The sequence below is a fragment of the Meleagris gallopavo genome, chromosome Z, assembly GCF_905368555.1.
Source record: "Meleagris gallopavo chromosome Z, MGAL_WU_HG_1.1, whole genome shotgun sequence".
Lineage (NCBI taxonomy): Eukaryota > Metazoa > Chordata > Aves > Galliformes > Phasianidae > Meleagris > Meleagris gallopavo.
In genome coordinates this window covers 31,095,885-31,110,261 of record NC_139435.1, presented here as the reverse complement: position 1 = coordinate 31,110,261, position 14,377 = coordinate 31,095,885, and the positions used below count along the sequence as shown (strand labels likewise).

Below are 14,377 nucleotides of genomic sequence, written 5' to 3'. Positions count from 1 at the left end.
CAATCTCAACTGTTCTGTGCTTCTGTAACAGTTTCTTTCCATACAACAAACAGCTTGCATAACAGAACAACTTGCATAGAAGCTGTAACCTTGAACAGTCAAGAGTGCTCTTCTACTTCCCGTCAGAGGACAGACCTACTTGTTTTGAAGCTTACTGTTCCTACTGAATTATTTACTCACGCAATACCTAAATATTTGTGTACTAGAAATGCTTATTTTTGAATGATCAAAACCTCATTTAGTTTCAGTGGTACTTCTTTCAATCAATTACCCTTTAAAATGTCTAGAAAAGGATTATATGCTTGATTTTAATTTCTGAAAAACTGTTTTTGATGTCTCTTTAAAGCCCATGAGACATCAGTGATAGAGATGATGTTAATATCCCAGATTCTCTGATTGCTGGTCCTTCCCTTTAATTAAATTATTACACAATATATCCTTGTAGCATACTTAGGTTGTTTGCTTGTTTTAACTTCAAAAGATACAGAACTGACAAAAGAAAACTGAAGCAAAGGTCCATTTATGTCATACTAGAGATGAACTTAGTTAATATCACAGATAATTGCTATTTCAGGTTATAAGTTAACCAAAGACTGCTGGACTACCACTGTAGTTAACTTATGCTTCATATTCTTTCTCATGGTACAGATCTGAGTCTGAGATAGAATACTTACATTGACCTTGACTTGACCCCTTATAGAATGATTGTGCTGACATCTTTGTATCCATGTATGTAGTAGATAGTATGCACTCCATCTGCGATGGAGTTTAAATTGAATTATCTTCTTTAACAATCCAAACTGTGAGAATGAAGTAGTACAAATACAGTACATTTTATATGATGCTATCTCAGTTAAGTCAAAGCTGTGGTCCACATACTTAATGGCGTAGAAATCGGACAGCTGCTACTAAAACCATTGGACAGTGCTTGAGAAGAAGGGAGAATGGCATTATGTGGTCATTTTGAAATAAGGATGTTATCAGTAGATTGACTGTTGGGCTATTACTGTTGAGCTGTTGGTTAGCTCTCAAAATGATATGGTAAAATCACTTTTCTGATCCCAAGCCATCTTACTGTAATTAGGATATTATATTGTTGTTTTAGATACGAGCAGGTCTTCAACTCCAGCCACACTAGCTTCTGACCCAGCTACTTGTCCCATTATTCCTGGATGTGAAACAACCATTGATATCTCCAAAGGACAGACTGGTCTTGGTCTAAGCATTGTTGGAGGAGCAGACACTTTGTTGGTGGGTTGGAAAAATATATGTAATTCACATGAATTAGTAATAATGAAATTAAAATGTCTGTTAGAAGAGATTTTATCTTCCTTTCTTCTGGTAGCATTTATAAAAAGATATTAAAGCTAGCCTTATAGGAAAAAAAAAAAAAAGAAAAAAAATATTTTGAGATTGGAAGTAAATGAACTTCTTAAATATTTTGGTAATTTTTTCATCACTCTTTTGGCTGTTCATCACTACTGAATTTCAGAACAAATTTTCCATAGGCCTTGCTTCACAGTTAGGGGAATTTTCTTCCAGCATGCAGCATATTTTTGTTGTTCATCTGCAGGGAGCAATCATTATCCATGAAGTGTATGAAGAAGGAGCAGCTTCAAAAGATGGGAGACTCTGGGCTGGGGATCAGATATTAGAGGTACAGTGGTTGATTTTATCACTGTTTACTGTCATTTGCTATCTAGACATATTCTATTTGTTGGACAGTCCTTCATAGTTTACCAATGTATGCTTTCATTGTAGGTGAATGGAATTGACCTCAGGAGTGCCACACATGATGAGGCAATTAATGTTCTCCGGCAGACTCCCCAAAAAGTTCGTCTGACTGTGTACAGAGATGAGGCACAGTACAAGGAGGAAGACATGTATGATGTACTCATTATAGAGCTCCAAAAGAAGCCTGGCAAAGGCCTTGGGCTGAGTATAGTTGGAAAAAGGTATGAATGTACAAGCACAGTCAATGTCTGGAACTTGTTAGGCATGCTTGTTTTTCTTTGGAGTGCATTAGTCAGATCCTTTGGACTTTATTGACAGTACATTTCATTTTTATGCCATTCCTAGAGAAACTAGGCCCCAAAAAAAGAGATGATGTTCAATGCATTCCCAATTACAAGCCAATAAAATAACCCTTAAACAATACTGTAATACAGAATGTATGTGTTTTTACAGAAACGATACGGGGGTGTTCGTGTCAGACATTGTCAAAGGTGGAATAGCAGATACAGATGGGAGATTGATGCAAGGAGATCAGATATTAACAGTGAATGGAGAAGATGTTCGGAACGCTACCCAGGAGGCTGTTGCAGCTTTACTAAAGGTATCAAGAAAACAGGAGGTGGTTAAAAGTGAAGAGCTGAAATCCAGATTTTTTGAAAGCTCGGGTTTTATTCAGGCTGTATTCATACTCTTTCTGCAGTGTCAGTGGGAACTTTGGATCTGAATTTAATTTCCTGAAGGCTAGAGCGGTCATATTTTCATAGTTTGTCTGATGAAAATGATAATAGTGGTAGTACAGACCCCTATACAGTTACAAGGCAAGAAAAGGCCATTAGTTAGATATAGCATTAAGTTTTAGGTTGCTCTGTTTTCTCAAAAAAAAAAAAAAAAAAAAAAAAAAAAAAAATCACATTTGTTTAGCGTTCTCACATTTTTAAAAAGTTATTCAGAATTGATTTTAAATGATAGAAAACTCATTGGAGTAGTTATACCAAAAGGTGATTACTTACAAAGTTAATGTTCTTTTATTTTTGACCTGCTTATGTCTATTGTCATCTTACATCAACTAAATGTTATAATGTTTCTCATTGAGAAAGGCATCTAGCATAAGAAATTGCTTTCCTGCCAAGATAACTGAAGTCTTTTGTCTGCTGCTCTCAGAACCAGAATTTCTTTTCTCGGCAAATTTTGTGTATCTGATCTCCTCTCTCTACTTCTAAATCAGAATGAAGTCATGTATGCAACATTTCCTGTGGTTCAGCTGGTTATCCAGCTGCTAGCCAACTTGTCTGTCTTCTGTTTAGAGTTTTGAGACATTGCTGCTTTATATCAAGATTCCATTGAGTCATCATTTTCCAATGAAAATGTTCCACTTGAAAAATTTTAACAGTCACTATTCACTGCTGTTTGGTACACAGACACAATTATGCTTGTTTACATTACATGCACAGTTAAATTTTTCCAGATCTTTAACAGTTCCTCAAGCTTTTTTAATTTTTTTTTTTTTGTTTTGTAGTCCTGTGAAATGTGACTTTCAAAATACTTCATGTATATAATTATTAATAGTTCTATTTCTTTCACAAAGTACAAGTGGAATAAACTCACATATAGGCAATCATCATTTTTAGTTCAGGTATCCGTTCTACTTCCATTCACAAGAGTTAGATCTACAAGGAACTGTCTTGTATTGCCCAACATATAGTTTTGGTTAAGTTATTTACAATCTTTAGAAAATCTAAATGTACTTCAGCTGATATAAAACGACCAGAAAGTGTCCTTAAGCTGAAAATGCATCCTGTTCTAACAGTGTTGTTTAGCTTTGCTTTCTAAGTATCCCTAAAATATGTGAAAATTTGATAGTTTTGCTTCCTCATTTGACTGAAGGGTCTGTCACATAGAGGACTTCAAGAAAAAAGACTAAGCCAAAATAGACTGTGAATTCATTTAATCGCAAGTTCAGGTGGAAAGTGTTACCTCTTACCTTCACACATAATAATTTTTAAATCTCATTTCTAGGTTTGCATTTTATGTGAGGATGTGGTTATTTTAGGTATTTAGATTACTGCCTCAGTTTTCTGCGTGGTTTAATGTGAGCCAATTCAAGCAATCAGAAAAGACTGCTTTAGCCTAAGCCCTGATCAAGTCTTTTCCAGGTCACTTAAATCATGGAATGATAGAATGGCCTGGGTTGAAAAGGACCATAATGGTCATCTAACTTCAACCCCACTGCTATGTGCAGGGTGACCAACCACTAGACCAGACAGCATTATTTGAAAAAAAAAATTAAAAAAAAAAAGACAATTTTGTAATAAATCTCTTCTAATGTCACCTCTAAGAGAATGTTTATTAGATATGCTAACTACAGTAATGTTGCAGAAGTGCTAAGTCACAGCCTGAAAAAGTGAACACTCAAACATTTTCATTAGTAGGAGAGGATCAGGGTAGCAACGTCCTTCCCACTGTATGCAGAGATCAGGTTCGTGATCAACTGAGGAGACCTAAACATACGCAAGTCTATTGGTGCCAGTGAGATTCATCACAGAGTCCTAAGGGAGTTGACTGATGTAATTGCTCAGCCACTCTATGACATCTGAGAAGTCATGTCAATCAGTGAAGTTCCCGGTGACTGGAAAAAAGGCCGTTCAGTATCTAAAGGAGAGCTACAGAGAAGAAGGGTACAGACTCTTTAGCAGGGTTTGTGGTGACAGAACAAGGGGAAATGGTTTCAGGCGTAAGAGGATAAATTTAGGTTAGATAAAAGGAAAAAAAAAATTTGTAGTGAGGGTGGTGAGGCACTGGTTGCCCAGTGATGTAGTTGATACCCTGTCCCTGGAGACCTTCAAGGCAAGGCTGGATAAGACCGTGGGCAACCTGATCCAGCTGTGAATGTCCCTATTCATTACAGGGAATATAGAATAAATGGCTTTCAGAGGTCCCTTCCAACTCTAAGGCTTCCATAATTCTATGATTCTGTGTGGGGAAGTCTCTGGACTCTCAGGACGCGCTAGAGACATAACAGCAGACCACTGTGATTAAAACCTATTAGTCTGCTGTATTGTTATACATGTTAACAGGGCATTCTGCAAAACACTCTTCAATCGTTCACACAGGCGCTTATCCAATCAGAGCCGTGAGATGTTCTTTCTTCTTCTGAAGATGTCCTTGGTTCTCATGCCGCTTATCTTGCTCCACAGCTCCTGCTCTGAACAGTTTTTTCTTACATTCCCACAATTCTGTATCAACAGAAGTATTAATCAATACTTTAAGGTTTTGTAGTGCTGCTATACTTACTGTGAAAGTACTCCAGTATTATAATTCTTTGAAAAATGTCATCTTGAAATTACGTGTTGATGTTACTACTTAGAAGCCAAAACTTCTTACTAAGGAAAAGATAACAGAATTGTGCTTCTTGTATAGTCTTTGTGTCTGTATTGGAATGCTATACTACTCTACCAATAATATCATTCAATCGCAGTTGGTATGATTCTGATTTTTCCATGATCTTTGTCTGTACAGTTCTCATTATATAGAGTTGTTAACCTTATATTTTACCCTCTGTCCCTATTTTTTTTTCTACAAAGTAAATATTGTCATAAGCTTTAATAGAGATTTATCATAACTTTTTCTTTTAGTGTTCATTAGGTACAGTAAGACTAGAGGTTGGAAGAATAAAAGCTGCTCCGTTCCACTCTGAGAGGAGAACATCCCAGAGCAGCCAGGTTTGTAACTGTGAAACCACTTAGTTTGGAAGAAATAAAATGTGGTGGAATAATGAAAGCAAATAAAAAGAACTGATTTTATGATGACAGTGATTTTCCACACACAAGATGAATAAAAGTAGTAAATTCAGGTTTAGATTAGATGTTAGGGGAAAAATTTTCTTTCAGAGGATGGTGAGGTGCTGAAACAGGTTGACCAGGAAAGTTGTGGATCTCCCATCCTTGGAGACATTTAAGGCTAGGCTGGATGGGGCGCTGGGCAGCAGTTCTGGTGTATATTTAGAGGTTGGCAACCCTGCCCATAGCACGGGGTCGGAAGTAGTTGATCTTTAAGGTCCTTTCTAACCCAAGCCATCTTACGGTTCTGCGTACTTTGCAGATTTTTGTTAGCTCTTTTATATGTTCATTTTAGTTCGTTATCTGTTAAATACATGATCCAGCCTAGAGTTTACTCCATAAATAACTCTTCTGTCTTGTCTAGTGTGACTTTTAGGACTCTTGTTTGTGAAGCAGAGTCAACTGTTAGTGTCATCAATACCAGAACAAATTTGAATGGACACGGAATCTATTTGATACCTTAGTAGTGGAGTGGAATGTTGTTCCAGTAAACTTAGTGAATTTCTCTGCTTTTTTCATACTCTTACCATAATCTTGGTTACCAAAAGCAGGAAATCTGCACTCTTTTTATTAGACTTGTCCTAAATCTAAAATGCATGGGGATGCATTTTATCATTGGTTAACTGTAGAGTATTACAGCTCACATCAGTTTCCGCATCTGAGTGCGTTTCATGGGATAGCAGGTCACTGTGATTCTTTGCAGATATTTCCATCAGGATTTCCAGAAGGAGCCATTTCTGAAAACTCGCTGGTTACCTTAGAACTTTTTGTCATTATAAATTGGTATGCAGATGAATGGCTGAATGTGAATATAATTAAAAAGGAATTTCTTTTTAAGTTTGAAGTGAGTAGGTTAAAACTGGATAAGGACTGAAATGTCTTTCTTCAGAAAGGGATAATCCCAACCGACTTGAAAACATGCAGGTTCTGAGTGGTCTTAATTTAAACTGTTGGGTAAGAGGAGGCTTACCGTATTGAATGTTTTGAAGAATCTGTAGGAGTGAGCTGTGTTGTTTCTTTATGTTGTCCTGCAGGTGTAGTGTAAATCTTTCAGGAAATGTGTAGATGAACCTGAGTGGAGAGCATAGTTTTAGCTGATGGAGTGTCTGGAAGAATGTGAGATAGGCATAAAGTTCTGTCTTATGTATTATTTCCCTACCGTAATAATAGTGGCTATCTTTTTTTTGCCAGATGGTCTCCTGAACTGATAGAATGTGTGGGAATAGGGGTACAGTGTGGTCCTTAAAAGTAGAACATTATGTGGGACTGTAGTCATGCAATCTGTGTTGTCCTAATGGTATTTCAAACAAGGAGCTGTCTACTGTTCAGGAGGTATATGGAGATTTGGTGTGTCAAGGTTAACTGTGCACAGAAAAAGTAGCAGTAAAATTCAGTAAAATACACTGAATACAATGGCATATAATTTTATCAAACTGGGAGTCTGAGGCAGCTCAATAATCCTAGTTTAACATTATCTTTAGGTCAGTGAAGGAAGTGGCAGTCTCTCATCCTTCAGCATTCCAGCTTCTGCTTCCAGCACATCTGAGGTCTTTGAAAGTGATCTGAAGGACAATACTGGTAAGATTTCTTTGTTCCTTCCTCTAATTTGTATCTGTGAATTGATAAATGAGATATTCTCTAACACTTTGCTGTTATATGCTGTAGACTTGACAGCGTCATTGAAGTCCCACAGGAATTATTATTACAGTTATTATACTGTACATTGTATATCTCCTCAAATTATTTGTAAAAAAAAATAAAATTGTTACACCAGCAGTTTAGATGATGAGGCTCTACATTTACCCATAAATTTTTAGTCTGAGAATATTGAATAATTATGCTCACTGTCTCATTTTTGGGAAATATGTGGTCAGTTCTGGACACTCTGTAGTTTAATTATTTACGTCCCCCCCAAAATAGTGCCTCCTATTTTTTCCAAGGAAGCTACAACAGATATAAGGAACACAGTAACATTATTTGGTAGAGCAAATTCTGAGCTACAAAACATGATTTTTCAACATCGTGTTGAAATGTCACCTACATTAATAGTCTAGTAAAGTAAAAATCTGCACCAGTGGGAGCGACCCACTATTTCACAGCAGCTATGATTGTGTTAACACTAGGAAAATGTTGCTCGTACAGTCCATCTTCACTGGCCCGAACAGATGGAAATCAGAAGGCACCAAATCTAGACTATATGATGGGTATGGTACGACAGTCCAGCCAAGACAGAACATACTCTATAGTCTTCAAATTGGTGTCAGGCCTGGCATTGTCATGTTGCAGGAGAAAATTTGTCTTCTCTGGCCTTACTGTGGAAGTTTGAGCTTTCAGGTTAATCAGCATTGTGATGGAGCTGTCAGAGTTGATGATTTGTCTGGGTTGTGGGAAATCCAGAAGAATCACTCCTTTTCTATTCCAAAAGACAGTCCACATCACCTTGCCCACTGAAGACTGTGTCTTAATTTTATTTTTTTTTTCTGAGAATGTATGTGTTGCCATTCTGTGGGCTGCCACATCTTGTCACCTGTAATGTTGTGATCCAGGAAACTGTCACCTTCATTCTTGTATTGGTTCCATACATCCTTACAAATTTGCATACTATGGTTTTTTTATTCCTGTAAGCATTTATCGGACCCACCTGGTGTAAACTTTGTAATATTCCAGCATTGTCACCATACCTTCCAACACAGTGAAACTGATATTCAGCTCCATACACAGTTCCCTGGTTGTAATTGGCCAGTTTGTGTGGGTAAGCTGATCAGCTTTTTCTGATGTGAAAGCTGTGCGTGGCTAACCAGAACATAGCTTATCTTTCACATTGCAGTCATGACTGCTGAAATGCTCTACCCACTGCCTCACTGTGCTCACAACCACTGTTTGGTCTCCATAAAGACTCAGCAAGCATCGATTTTGTCAGTGGGTGCCTTTTTTTCTGCATTAGTTCCACATGTTTTATTCTTGTGCACTTTCATGTCAGACACCATTTTGTCAGACTTCCCTTTGCTGTCTAAGGACAAGAGAATGTAATGGAATACTGACCTCCAGTTTGACTTCTATTACCATACCACTATCTGCCTCTGACATCGGGGGCCAACATAATAAAATATTAGTGGCTCTTATAGAATAGATGTGGAATAGATCTCCAGAGATCAGATTTACAGTAAAGTGACTCCTGAGCCAAGTATTGCTATCAAATAATCATTTTTCTATTATATTTGGGAATTACCTAGTGATATTAATCTAAACATTTTTAAAATTGAGAGAATGAATGGCTTTCTGAACTATTCTAGAAGTATTTCAATATTATTGTTATTAATAGTATTTAAATCCTACTAACAACATATAATAAAATAGCAGAAAGCTAGAATCATTGTAATAGACAACTTTCATAGAAAAATTTTCTTAAGATGATAGTTCACCTTTTCTTTTTAATCTGTTTGACAGCAGCTTCTGAAATACAGGGACTAAGAACAGTTGAAATAAAAAAGGTAAGTTACAGGAGTTGGTGTGGTAATATTTAATTTTTTTACAGTGTGATTTCCAATGCTTTTATTTTTATGTAAAATAAGTCTGACTTACATCATCAATTTTAAAATAAAGGGAAAGAGAATTATGGTATGAGGTAATGGGACCTAATTCTTCTTTTATCAAATGGAGTTAAATCCAGACTGAGTTTTAGTGAAGACGTGGGAACTGTACTAAACGTTCAAGTCTTTTGTTTTGGATTTCATATTTGTCTTGATGTGTATTTTTAATGAGTAGGCTTTTACATGACAGCTTCTAGCTTTTCAACTGAAATTCAGTTGACTTCTGTTATTTATAGGAACATGAGAGCTAAGCTGCAGACTATTTCTGATTGTCTAAAACACATATGTTTTATTTGATTTTGCTGATACCTGCTTTTCTTGATTGCAGGATCGTGTTTAGCAATTCTCTTCATACAGCAGAATCTGTTAATTAATGATAGTGGTTCTGGTGATTAGGTAATTGAGTGTTTTACAGCGGTGAATATCTAGTTTTGTTCTGATCTTTAGGAGGCCAGAAGTAGGAGATTAATGGTAAAGGACAGTCAGTCTTGTGTGTACAGTTTTCTTTGCCCAGATATGTTGATTTCTTTAAGTATTCAGTTTGGCAAGAAAAAACTACAGATGAGACAGCAGATCATCAACTGCCACTAAATACTGCGTTCTTTGTGCTTTCCTCAAACATATTAACTTCAAAAAATGGCTTGAGACAAAGTCATTCTGATTTTCGTGAGATAGGATTTGTAAGACAAGCCTGCAATTCTGTATGTATTTTTCCTTCCATAAATTTTTTTTATTTTATTTTTTATTTTATTTTATTTTTTTTTTTTTTCATGACAATAACAGGGCCCAGCAGATTCTCTAGGAGTGAGCATTGCTGGAGGTGTAGGAAGCCCTCTTGGAGATATTCCTATATTTATTGCCATGATGCATCCCAATGGAGTTGCGGCTCATACTCAGAAACTCAGGGTAAGTTAATCATTAATGTTGTGGTTTCAGTGCAGGAGGGATGATTCGTGGTGTTGGATTACTGCATGCTGCAGCTAGTTCTGGCTCCATCAGAATTCATTCTTCTTTAAGTGGTTCCTATTGTAGTACTGTTGATAAGGTATATAACAACCATAGCGATTATTACATGCAGTATTACGTAGCAGTTAGCATCATACAACTCAAATTATTGTCTGTTTTCACCCAGCATCAAATCTATTCGAGGTACACAATGGATATCCCCATCCTTCTACGTTACCCACTGAGTGCATCCAAGTCCTTGAGGAAAAGCAGTCCCACAAATGGGCATCCACTGCATTCAGCATAGTCTTTAACAGTCCATTCTGTCATTGGATTTTAGCAGGGCTGGTGCATGATAGGGGATGTGATATACCCACTCAAAGCCATGCTCTTTGGTTCAAATGTTTACAAGGTTGTTTCAGAAATGAGTCCCATTTTCTAACTCAGTTCTTTCTGGAATGCTGTGTCACCGCAAGACTTTCTTTTCAAGATCCAGATTAGTATTTCAGGTGGTGGTATGGGACGTAGGATTTTTCCAGCCATTCTGTGGCTGCTTCCATTGTAAGGACATGGCATTTGCTGTTGTGAATTTGTGAGGGTGAGATACAATCCACCTACTAGGCCTCCCTGTATTTGTATTTCAGCCATTGTTCTCCGTACCAGAGAGGCTTTGTCTTCTTGGCTTCCTTAATTGCAGCACGTTTACATTCATGGATAACCTGTTCAGTAGTGTCCATTGTAAAATCTACCTTTTGATCTTGAGCCCATCTGTAGGTTGCATCTCTTTCTTGATGGCTTGAGATGTCATGGGCCCACTGAATTAGAAATTATTCACCCATATGTTGCCAGTCCAGATTTCCTGAGCCACTTCAATTCTAGCAACCTTATCCTCCTGTTTTTTAGTGGCCTGGTTCTTGGGTTCATGGACATCTACGTGACAAACTTTTACAACCATGTTGTCTACCAGGCAGCAAATCTTTCCTTGATATAGAAGATGGGTTTTGCCTCTGTGCTGCCAGTTGTTATGCTTCGATTGCTGTAACCATCCTCAGGGCATTTGCCACCTCCCAGAAGCAACTGCCAATTCTTTTGTTTAGCAATATCTAAAGCCAGCTGAACAGCCTTCATTTCTGCAAATTGACTCAATTCAACTTCTTCCTTTTGTAGCTTCTGCAACTCATTGAGTAGGGCTCCAAAGAGTAGCCTTCCACCTCTGATGCCTTCCCACATTATGATAGGGCTTATAAGTGAACAAGGCATATTTCTTCTCATTTTCTGGCAGTTTATTTATAATGGAATCTCTTCAGCATGCACCACCTTCTCCTCTGGTGATATTTTGAAATCTTTGCATTCATCCTGGTCCAATATAATTTCTAAGATTCCTGGAATTCCTTATTTGAGCCCATTGTGTGGCCAGTGTCAGATATGGCAGTTGTTTAATTGATCACATCCATATGGTCTGATGACGTCCATCTTGCCATTTTATTCCTAAGAACTGGATCTCCAGTGCAGGCCTCTTGACTTTTGCTTTGTGGCAAAATTGGCTTTCAGAAGGATTTGAATTATTTTCTTCTCTTTCTTAAAAACTTCTATGTTGCCCCACACTATTTGTCAGTGATTGGTGGTAACCAACATGGCTTCACCACAGACTGATCATGCCCTGACAAACTTTGTGGATTTTTTCTGTGGTGAAGTTACAGTGTCAGTAAATGAATATTGAAGAGCAACTGATGTAATCTACCTGGACTTGTGCAAAGTGTTTGACACTGTCCTGCACAACATTCTGGTCACCACATTGGAGAAAAACGGATTTGATGGATAGACCACTTGCTGGATAAGGAAGTGGCTGTATAGTCACACTCAGAGATTTGCGATCAACAATTCAATGTCCAAGTCGAGACTGATGAGAAGTGGAGTTCCTCAGAGATTGGTACTGGGACCGGTGCTATTTAACATCTTTGTAGGTAAGATGGGCAGTGGGATTGAGTGCACCTTCAGCAGGTTTGCAGGTGACGCCAAGCTGAGTAGTGCAGTTGACACACTAGAGGGAAGGGATGCCATCTGGAGGAACTTGGACAGGTTTGAGAGGTGGGCCCATGTCAACATCATGAAGCTCAACAAGGCCAAGTACAAGATCCTGCACCTGGGTCATGGCAATCCCAGGCACAAATACAGGCTGGAGAATTGCTTGGGAACAGCCCTGAGGAGAAGGATTTTTGAGGATGTCAGTTGATAAAAAAAAGACTGAGCATGAGCTGTCACTGTGTGCCTGCAGCCCAGAAGGCCAATTGTATCCTGGGTTGCATGAACAGAAGAGTGACCAGCAGGTCGAGGGAGGTGATTCTGCCCCTCTGCTCTGCTCCCATGAGACCCCACCTGGAATACTGCTTCCAGTTCTGATCCCCCCAGTGCAAGAAGGACATTGAGCTGTTGGAGTGTGTTGAGAGAAGGGCCAGGAGGATGATTTGAGGGCTTGAGCCACCTTGTCTGTGGCGACAGTCTGAGGGAGCTGAGGCTCTTCAACATGGAGAAGAGAAGGCTCCAGGGGATCTTACAGTGGTCTTCCAGTACCTGAATAGAGGCTACAGGAAAGCTGGGGAGGGACGTTTTATAAGGGCATGTAGTGACAGGATGAAGGGGAATGGCTTTAAACTAAAAGAGAGTGGATTTGCACTAGATATTAGGAAGAAATTGTATACTGTGAGGGTGGAGCAGCTTGCCCAAAGAGATTGTGAGTAGCCCCTCCTTGGAGGTTTTCATGGCTAGGCTGGATGGGGCTCTGAGCAGCCTGGTCCAATGGAATGTGTCTATAGCGAGAGGATTGGAACTAGATGATCCCTTCTAATCCCAACTGTTCAGTGTTTCTGTGATTATACTGTCAGTGCACTGCAGACGTTCAGTAGCTTCGCCTCTGTTCCAGTGCAGTCTGAATCAGCCCATGGCAAATGACAGGGCTGTGTTTCCAGCTCTGGGGGAGTTATTTCCTTATGTACTTGATGCCCTCCCAGGTGAAAGTTAATTGTGGCCTGCACTCTACCACCAAAGGGATTGAAGAAAACACATCAGCAGTTTCAGTTGTGCTATATCACTCGACTGCCTTTGTCTCCCGTTGATATTGAAGTTCTAGCATGTCTGGCACCAGAGCACATAGCAGTGATGTGAGTTCATTCAAGCCACAATAGTCCATTGTGAAATTCTAATGAAGAGTGGAGGCTAACACTGACCTTATGGAACTATTGATGGGTGACTGATCTTGCTGAAAACCACAGAATAGCATGTGGTATGTACCCACTATTATATCCTCTTCCTGATTAGAGGAATACTTATTTCTAATGAGTGAGACCATTGAACCAGTTTCTTTTCCTGAAGCTGTCGAACCAGTTGAACCATATCGGAGACACAGGTCTCTAGGGAGGAAAAGAGATTATCTTCATTTTGTAAAAGTAAGCAAGCCACATCATCTATCCACCATTCTTATCTTTCCAGTTCACTCTTGCTAGGCTTCTGGCAGACAATGGAGGTGCATTCCATACAGCACTCCACCACATAGGTTATGTACATGTGATGTCATCTGGATATTGGAATAGAGCATTATCATCCAAGTTAATATCGTACATCATCTCTACCACAGCACATTCCTTCAAGTAATTTCACCATGGTGATCCTTTTGCCTGAGTAACATACTGGGGCTTCCTTGAAGGGATGTCTTTCTTTCCCAGCTGACAAGAGTCACTGCCATAGAGTGAAAGCCTGTAGTATCTTTTCCACTTGCTTTGTCAGTGCTACTTTTCCTAGAAGGAGATCCCAGCTGCTGGGCTTTGCTGTCTGCTAAGTCCGGGCTATTGGCCCTGCTGTCTCAGCACCAGAGCAGCTATATATGATCTGCCTGGCTGATGGCCATGATCTTTTCCTCTATAGAATCGTAGAATCACAAGGTTGGAAAGGATCTATAAGATCATCTAGTCCAACCGCCCACCCATTACCATTGCTACCACAAGCCACTAAACCATATCTTGTAGCTCCTCATACAGACACCTCCTGAACACTACCAGGGACGGCGACTCCACCACCTCCCTGGGCAGGCCATTCCAGTGCCTGACCACTCACTGAGAGAAAAAGGTTTTCCTTATGTTTAATCTAAATCTCCTCTGGCACAACTTATGGCCATTTCCTCAGGTCGTGTTTGTTGCCTGGGAGAAGAGGCCAAACCCCTCCTCTTCACAACCTCCTTTCAGGAAGTTGTAGAGTGCAATGAGGTCGCCTGTGAGCCTC

The 14,377-nt window shown here is 39.1% G+C and overlaps 1 protein-coding gene across 15 annotated transcripts in view; it reads left to right on the top strand.

Annotated features, from left to right (window-relative positions):
• The window catches only part of MPDZ (multiple PDZ domain crumbs cell polarity complex component), a 116,326-nt gene that overhangs the window by 82,554 nt on the left and 19,395 nt on the right, over positions 1-14,377 (top strand). For 10 of the 15 annotated variants that reach the window (XR_014880697.1, XM_085214527.1, XM_085214530.1 and 7 more), the window contains 8 exons: positions 1,085-1,251; positions 1,574-1,657; positions 1,762-1,955; positions 2,188-2,335; positions 5,367-5,453; positions 7,052-7,148; positions 9,018-9,061; positions 9,944-10,066. Coding sequence is in view for 14 of the 15 variants with exons in the window: in XM_085214527.1 (XP_085070653.1) it covers positions 1,085-1,251; positions 1,574-1,657; positions 1,762-1,955; positions 2,188-2,335; positions 5,367-5,453; positions 7,052-7,148; positions 9,018-9,061; positions 9,944-10,066 (944 nt within the window). In the remaining variant the exon portion in view is untranslated. The remainder of the gene's footprint in view (positions 1-1,084; positions 1,252-1,573; positions 1,658-1,761; positions 1,956-2,187; positions 2,336-5,366; positions 5,454-7,051; positions 7,149-9,017; positions 9,062-9,943; positions 10,067-14,377) is intronic. The other 5 variants (XM_085214531.1, XM_085214532.1, XM_085214524.1 and 2 more) reach the window with 3 other exon arrangements.